The sequence below is a fragment of the Alternaria dauci genome, chromosome 8 (assembly GCF_042100115.1).
Source record: "Alternaria dauci strain A2016 chromosome 8, whole genome shotgun sequence".
NCBI classification, from domain to species: domain Eukaryota; kingdom Fungi; phylum Ascomycota; class Dothideomycetes; order Pleosporales; family Pleosporaceae; genus Alternaria; species Alternaria dauci.
This window is the reverse complement of record NC_091279.1, coordinates 13,594-22,114: the sequence shown is the minus strand read 5'-3', so window position 1 is coordinate 22,114 and position 8,521 is coordinate 13,594. Positions and strand designations below refer to the sequence as shown.

The 8,521-nt window shown below is 50.7% G+C and overlaps 2 protein-coding genes across 2 annotated transcripts; one reads left to right on the top strand and one right to left on the bottom strand.

Annotated features, from left to right (window-relative positions):
- Positions 1 to 243: 243 nt before the first annotated feature.
- On the top strand, positions 244 to 3,591 carry ACET3X_007976 (uncharacterized protein; the record flags this gene model as incomplete). Its single annotated transcript, XM_069454317.1, has 4 exons — positions 244 to 469; positions 519 to 2,946; positions 2,993 to 3,521; positions 3,571 to 3,591. The coding sequence occupies 4 exons, from the start codon at positions 244 to 246 to the stop codon at positions 3,589 to 3,591; spliced, it is 3,204 nt and encodes a 1,067-aa protein (XP_069303578.1).
- Positions 3,592 to 4,887: 1,296 nt separating this feature from the next.
- ACET3X_007975 (uncharacterized protein) lies at positions 4,888 to 6,357 on the bottom strand (the record flags this gene model as incomplete). Its single annotated transcript, XM_069454206.1, has 1 exon — positions 4,888 to 6,357. One exon carries the CDS (start codon positions 6,355 to 6,357, stop codon positions 4,888 to 4,890), a length of 1,470 nt encoding a protein of 489 aa, XP_069303577.1.
- Between the last annotated feature and the right edge of the window lie 2,164 nt (positions 6,358 to 8,521).

Here is an 8,521-nt window from a genome sequence, read left to right as displayed (position 1 = left end):
CCTTGGCGACCAGGTAGCTGTAGAGGGCAGTGCTTCTCCAAGCGAAAAGACTCGACAGAAACAACGAGGGGCTTGGAGGAAGTAATCCGTATCTGACCCTAGCCCTAACCCAATAGACACTGTTCCTCTCCTCTTTCCTCTGCACTGGATATTGTGATTCTCGATCATCATCTATCGATCTACCCTACAAGATCCTCAGCCCTTAGCCAACGTACTATTTTATATAATACTGTTCTTATCATCATGTCTTTAGATCTTGCACAACAAAACGATAGCGATTACGATAACAGCAGTGCTGGAGAGGAGGACGGCCTGTACCAAGATGTGCAACCTGATGAGCACGATAGAGAACCTGACGAGCATGATGGAGAAGAATACCACGAGAGCAGCCTTGGGGACGAAGACGCAATAGCGAATAATCAACTTACCTGGGCTATTGACCACAGCGGAGGTGACCACCGACTACCTGGTGAGTTTAAGAGCATCCTACTTGTACGCATATAGTAACTACGTAGTAGTGAAGGGATTTATCAAGATGATAGACAGCCCCGAATTTAACGGCAGTAAGGCTATTGGAATGCTGCAGAAGCGATACACGATAGACTACGGATCGAGGCGCGTTGGGTCCCGACCAGCCAAGCCTGAGGACAAATTTATCCCTGAGTTCCACCTCGACCTTATCATTATCATCGGCCGGCCGCTCCAACCCATTGTGAAGTTCTCTACGTTCTTCGACCACGTAACAATCAGCTTTAAACACTGGCGAGCTCCATACAGCGCTAAACACAGCCACGGACTGTCGTTTGATATGGAGCATCGTACCTTCCGTCTTGCAAAGGGTGGAACGCGCGAATCTTGGTTTATTGTTATGCACCCTGTCGATAGCACAGTAGACCCTCTTCTGTCAGGCAGCGAACGTCGCAAACGCCGCGAGAAGGCGTCTGAGCACAGCGCTCTCAAACCCTCCCATGCCCTGTTCCTTACGTCGTACATTAAGAAAGTCTTCCTTACAGGCGTATTACTTGGAGAGGGTGTTGAGGCTTCTTGGAAATTGGATGGACCCCAGTCGCAATCGATCTCAATCGTCAAGTGGGAAACGTTCCAGGAGCAGTTCATGGAAGGGTGGCCAGAGTACGTGCGCAAGAACACGCAGGATCCGTTCTGGACTGAGAACCTGCCAGCGTTCCATGCGTATGACTACGGGCAGAACCTTCCAATTGAGTTGTCTACTGAGCAACTCAATAGTCTGCCTAAGGAAACCCGGTTGCGCCCTGATGACGAGACGTCTGACTCTGATGACGAGACGTCTGACTCTGATGACGAGACGTCTGACTCTGATAGCGAGACGTCTGATTCTGGGAATGATTTGTCAAACTCTGGGAATGATTTACCAAACTCTCAGAATGATTTATCTAACTCTGAAGACGCGGCGGCTAGGTCCGAAGGCGGCGCAGAGGGGGCTACGCCCCCACAGAGCGGTACACAAACAGGCGATCCAATTCCCCCGCCGCACGACCATCAACAGCCGTTTGATAACTACACACAGGATCTTCTACGCGCACTAGAGGACAAGTATAGACTGGAGAGCATTGAGACGGTCTCCTACGCGCTAGCGGTCGACATCCACTCAATAGCATCTTCCAACCTCCCTAACGCCTCTAATGACGTCGGTGTCATTCTCGCACCTGCGCGCTGCCTCCTTGCCAATCGCAACAACGTTGTTCGCCAATACCAACACCCGCGCGACTTTACCTTCTACCCTCTTGCCTTCCATCCATCGTACGGCAACTTCTCCTCCGCGCAGCCCCCAGCATTCCTACGCGACAACGTGCTCGCTGTAATGGAGGACAACATGAGCTATCAGAACAACGGTGCGAGCGTGTTGACTAGTGGTTATTTTCAGGCGTACTCCAACATTAAGCGAACTATACGCCATAGCCCCGGCAACTTACTTGCTACCAAGGGCATTGCCACGGCTGCCCTGACGCTGCCAGATCAGGATGGCAACCTAAACCCTCGGGTAGCGGCGAAGCGGCAGCGTTTACTGCGGAAATTGCGAGGCGAACAGACTCCTGATAACCCTACGTCTTCCCAACCGTTCGCTCGCGAGCAACAGCGGATTAAAGCCGCTATAAAGGAAGAACTGTACGCGTTTAGGATGGAGCAAGTTCTGTCTGTGCAGGTGTCGCAGTTAGCTGACGGTCAACGGAATTTTGCGACAGTGCTTCAACCTATCCTCCAGCTAATCCGGTACTTCTCGCTGGAACAACCTACCTACATTGATGTCCTCTTCGCGTTCAAAGAACGCATCTTTCCAAAGGTTCTCTCCTCCTTTGCTAGTCTGTTCGCGCACGCATCAGACGAGTTTTATCGTCGCTTCAAGGCTGCTGGCTCTAAAGGGCTGCCTTTTGCCCTAGCGGAAGGTGTGGCCGCATTCGATCGCCTTGGCAGCTACTGCTTTACTGGGTTCCCCCGGTCTTTAGTGGGCTCAGTGCTCGGGCCTCTCTGCACCATAGAAAGCATTGAGCAGGGTGGGTGGCCGTTTATCGACCCCAACATGCTCAATCTGCAAGGCAGTGGCCATGCTAACCTAGTGCGTTGGCCGCGCATGGACAATGGACGACCTATTATGATGCACGTTGCTTCCATTCGCCACCACTATGGGCCCCAGGTTGCCGCTTATTGTCACAGCGAGGTATGGTTCCGTGAGCTTGGTGGGCTCACAGGTAAAGGGCCTCGTGGCGCAGAAGAGTTCCTAGTAGAGGTGCTCGAAGAGATGTGGAAGCCGCAGACAATCGCTTTCGTAACACACCAATTCTATCGCGCTCTGAACAAGGGCGGACGGGGCAATGCTCAAAGCGTAAGCCTAACAACACTGCAGGCACGACAGGAGGCGCAAGAGCAGGTGACGCGTTGGGCTGAAAGCGAGCACCCCTTCTCTGCAGGGTTCGTGCAATTAGCGTTTCAAATATCAGCCGCTAACACAGTACAGGGAGTACGAGTCGATCTTTCCTGTCTTTTATCCAGAAGCGACTTCGGGTTTGAGAAGCCAGACGCGACGCGACTTTGCGCAAGAGCTCTACTGGGAGTGTGTTAACAGCCATGGCCAATCTAGTAGCTACCTCTTTTCAAAGAACGCGAGCTGGTTCACTGTGTTACGCGCTGCCGTGCAACACGCCAGGGCCAAGGCGATGAAGGAGGAATACTGGATCAGCGCCATAATGTCAGCTCTAGCGGCGTGCCGCATTGACTGTGTGCCTGGTTCATACCATGGCCGATTGAGCTACCGGAGAATGACGCGGCTAGTCGGTAACGTTCCGGCCCCATCCGCTATAGCGGCGAGACCGGGCAGCCTCAAGCGGGCAGCGATTGAGGCAGTACACCAAGCAAAGCGGCGCTCGCAAACAAAGAGTACTATCGACTTTGGTTGCCAAATCCCTTTTAACGCCATCCCGCCGCTAGTTGAAAAAGGTTTTCAGCAGTTGGACGGCCAGTTCTCAAAGTCCGGCATGAATCAGAAGGTTCGTGAACACTACCACAGAGCACGTCAGTGCCTCATCGAGTGCTTAGGTCAGCCAAAATGCGATCTAATGCTCATGTTGGTGTTAACCCTTGCATCCTCTTCAGCTACCCCTACTGTAGCGGTGAATGCGACTGAGTTTTCCAAAGGACCAACCAAGAACTCTGAAATGTTTGCGGCCGCCTTGGTAACAAGAATGCTCTGGTCTCTTCGACCAGATTACTTCCCGTCGGAGGAAGACGATGGTTGGGTGCTTTCGGTACGGGAGATGACGAAGAAGATTGGTAAGACTTCCCTAAGAGAGGCCCTTTTCCCAAGTAAGAAGCATTGCTAACATAGTACTATCTGGGGTAGAGCACAAAGGTTGCAACAACCGCTTCCTTCGACAACTGCAATGGATTCGGGTTACTAGTGGGCGTCGAGACTCCCCAAGGAACAGCGACATAGCGATCAACTATGATTCCGTTCTTGAGAAGAGACGTACAGAGTTAATGCGACTACGGAGCGATGCTAAAGGTTTTATTCAATGCGTGTTTGGTAGTTCTGATTATGCATGGGTTGACCGATGTCATACTATTATACAGGAGTCCCCAGTGTAGAGTAAGCTATTATAGCTTCCACTATAATTTTACATCTTCTCTCCTATAAAACACGTATATACTATATACATCTTCTATCCTATACAGCTTTTGAAGAGATTAATACACGTTACGTAGTGTTATGATTTTTTAAAATATTTCGTATTAACTGTAAATTCAGAAAAACACCAACCCCAATATTAACCGTACTATCGTTGTCGCATGTAATCCGTTTCTTAATCTTAACTGTGTCTCTTCTCTACTATTTACATAATTAACGTAATAGTAAAAAGACGCAGGCACTAGAGAATAGAGCCTGCGAAGTCTACATTGCATTAGTGGCTGAAGTAGCACAGTGTAGAGGCATCCTGTTACTATTCTCCGCAGGCAAAGGTAATAGCACCTTGCGCGGCAACCTTTAAGGAAAAGAGAGGAAGCCGCTATGTGTTTCGCTCTTCTTTGTAGTTATTTGTAGATTTGTAGCCTGCGGTGTTGTTGACTTATCTGTATCGCAATACGACAGCAGCTTCCTAGCAGGCTGTAATCGTCGAGAGCCACGGTACAGCCGGTGACTTAGACGACAGACCTAGCCTAACACTAAATTGGCAAGCTTCCGCAACACGGACGCATACACCCCACCTGCTAATAAGCACCGCTATGACTAGCAACTCTCGTCTACCTCACTACTTCCGTAGAGTGTCGCTAGAAGCTCAGCATTGTGCTCTTCGAGCCCATCACTCTTTTTCCGCAGCGCATAGTTCAGGGTCGTCAGGTAACCCGGTTTATTGTTCAACCTATAGGGCTTACAGGACAGAATAATTCAAGTACCGACATCTGTCGCAATGGCGCCGGCGATGCCGGGATACTTTCCGATGCGTCAGAATCAGTGTCATCTTCGGCTTCGCTGTCTGGAATCTCTGTTAACCCCACCGCCGTAGCTAGCGCATTCGCTTCAATGCTAAGCCTCTCCTTTCCAGCAATCGGCGCACCAGTAATTCCATCCGGCCCTAGCCAGGCTTCGAGGGCCCTGCTTGCCGTGCAAATTTCCGGCCGTTCGCGCTTCACTAGCTCAAGAAAAACATCGCGCTGGTTCTTCCGCAGCACACGCTCGAGCCAATGGTTTGAGACCTCTTCGTGGGGTATGAGCAGCAGCGATCCCCAGCCTAGAGCTTGAACTATGTCGAACCATCGTGTCGCTCGCTTTAGGCGGTAACGAAAGGCTGCGTGGTCAGATTTAGATGGTGATTGGCAAACCAGATGGACCAAATATGTGATAGCCTCTGTTCGTGCCTGGCCCTTCCCGTACCTGTTGCGAGTTCTGTCGTTACTGGCTAGACGATCAGCGACCTGGATTTCGTCGACCTTGCGAGCGTACGCCTTCCCTAGCAAAGCGAAAGCCCAGCGAGTGCCAATGTTTACAGCTGCAAGCATCGTCTCGTACCGTGTGCACATGTCCCAGGCAAAGCAGAATGCATTGTCGGCATCAGTATGAAGTGTTGCGCTACTATCCACTGACTGCGACATTTGCGTCTGGGTAAGAACATAACGATCTACTGGTTTTACCAAGAACGGCGTGCCCTGTTTCCGCCAATTATGCAGGAACTGCGCAGCGCTGTACTGCGAGGTTGCATTTCCAAAAGCACGCGCTTTTGCTAGCATGCTGCAGGCAGTATAGTAGGGTGTTGGCGAGGCTGTATAGAAATCAGCATCTTCCGCGACTTTTTGCTTGAAGATCCAAGAGATCGTCGGCTCATCGTCTGGCGCAATGCTGCCGTACGCCATACGTTCCTGCGCAGGCATCTTCTCAGGCGGTTCCTTTAAGCCTATCGCCTCGAGCTTTATTACACGCGATCTTTCTAGCTTTCTTGTACGCCGTAGCTCTGCAAGACGATTCTTGTTTGTAACTGTTGCGGACCTCTTTACGGATAGAGGCGTCGTCGCACTCTGGTTTTCGCTGTCCTCGTCGCTTGTTCCGCGCTCGTGTCCCCCCTCCGCTCTAGCTGTGTCTTTGCCAGCGTGTACTGTCATAGTGTTGACTTCGCTAGCCCTAGCCGTCGATTCGTCCGCGCTGTCCTCCTGTATTGCTAGGCGGTTTAAGCTGTTGGCACGGATCTCGCTGCGAATAGGCGATGAGGAGGCTGGACGTTTACGGTACGGCACAAGGTCGCCTGTAGCCCTCTGTGCTGATGGCGGTATGCTATCGTCCTTGTCTGAGTCTATAGCCATGCGGTCCTCCGCGATGCCTTCCGTTGGCGTCATTAGCCGCGCTGTAGTTAAGTTTCTAGGCTCTAGAGACTTACTACTAGCAAAGTCCATAGCAGCGCTTGTGAGACGCCCCCAATTTTCTGCGTCAAGTGTGCTGGCACCCAGCGTCTCTTTCAGCAGCCATATCGCATCTAGTGTCGAGTGGGCTATGAAAACCGGCTTGCACGCTTCGTCGTCGCCTACTTCTGGAACGATCCATCCCGCGTATCGTACATCGCCTGGTACACGGCATGGTTCTGCGAGACGACGCGCAAGAAATCTGCTGTAGGACGGGTTAGGTGGGCTGTATGCTAAGTTGTTAGCGACTGTAGCGTCCCACTGTGCAGGAAAGCCTCTTCCGCTGTGTTTATCCTGACAATGGTCACTATCGAGCTGTAACTGATCCATTTTAGAACCAAGGCTGACGCTCTAAGCCAGCGATTAGTGTGTGGGTAGAAAAGTAGTAAGAATAACAGCAGAGAAAAGAAGACGTGGCATGGAAAGCAGGGGGCCAGGGCGTGCCGGCAAGGTGCGGCATATAGTCGCACCGACTAACAAGGTAGAGTACGGTCCCTAATCCCAGAAGAGGTCGCGTCCTTGAGTGTAGAATACATGTTATTTCTCTTTTTAGAGTGCTATTCTTATATAATATTGAATACTAAAGTTTAGTTGTTGAAGACACGAAAGATCTCAAAGAGGTAGTCCTAGATAGGGAGGGTCGCTCTGCCTCGTACATCTAAGAGCGCAGTTCCAAATAATATAACACTAGTATTTGCCTTTAGAGGTGCAGCGTGAAGAAGGTTGGAGCGCCAGCCCTAAGGTAGTTAAAGCGTCCGAATGTTCCAGCTGCAAGGTTGCGATATGGCTTGGGACGCAAGTTGCCGCAACGGTTGGTTGCCAGCGAGGGCAAGTTACGCAGAGACCACGGTATGGCTTCATACACCTACTAACACCTTTTGGGCAACTCTCTGGACTGTCCAAGGTACTGCATGACAGAGTTGTCAACAATCAAGCCAATCAAGCTGGGTGCCCCAGCTTAGCTTGATTAGTGGGTACCTCTACCTCAGCTTAGCTTGATTGGCTTGATGGTTAAAATTAATAAGCTTGGCTTGTTTAGCTTGATTAGCTTAACAAAATTAATCCCCCTTTCAAGAAGCTTAAAAGGGGATAGTGTAGGGGTATCCTTATATAATCTTATCACCACGTGATCTTATCACCACGTGACCTTACTTACTTACTTTAACCTTCTTTATAGAGTATTAATTCTATCAAGCCAATCAAGCCAAACAATCAAGCTAGCTTATAGTAGCTTGGCTTAATTGATTTATACCTCTACTCTAGCTTAGCTTGATTGATACGCCAGCTTGATGCCCCAGCTTGATAGCGATCAAGCTGGCTTGATTGTTGACAAGTCTGCTGCATGAACAGACGGTTGTTGAACCAATGAACAAACTGATTCCTAATGGTTGTCGCTGTAGAGAAAACGTCGAGGTAGGCAGTATACTCAGTCCTGGACGGCACGCTGGGACTCTGCCTTGGCCACTGGTTCCTCAGATCTTCCACGAACGAGTCGATCGCCCTAGTTTGATTCTCCTGAAATGCGGCGTGCAATCCTGTCGTGATGCTGCTGTTCAGTCTCCGATTCTCGCTTTGGTAGATTCGCTTCATTGGAATCTGCAAACGCCTTGGTGTTGCACAGCACCGTGTTCCGAATCGCATTCTTGTTGAAGTCCTGTCCCTGGTCTAGCTCGTATTTCAGTGCAGTAGGTGGCTGTACCGCCGAGAGCTTATATACCCTATAGGCTGCAGCTAGAGCCTGTATCGCATCCATGTCTGACTTTTCGGCGTAAGCCGTCGTACAAAACTATGTCATTAGATCACGATATGGCTTGGGAAGCAAGTTGCCGCAACGGTTGGTTGCTAGCGAGGGCACGTTGCGAAGCGGTTGCGATATGGCTTGGGACGCAAGTTGCCGCAACGGTTGGTTGCTAGCGAGGGCACGTTGCGAAGCGGTTGCGATATGGCTTGGGACGCAAGTTGCCGCAACGGTTGGTTGCTAGCGAGGGCACGTTGCGAAGCGGTTGCGATATGGCTTGGGACGCAAGTTGCCGCAACGGTTGGTTGCTAGCGAGGGCACATTGCGAAGCGGTTGCGAAGCATGGAGTAGTATTTAGTGTGG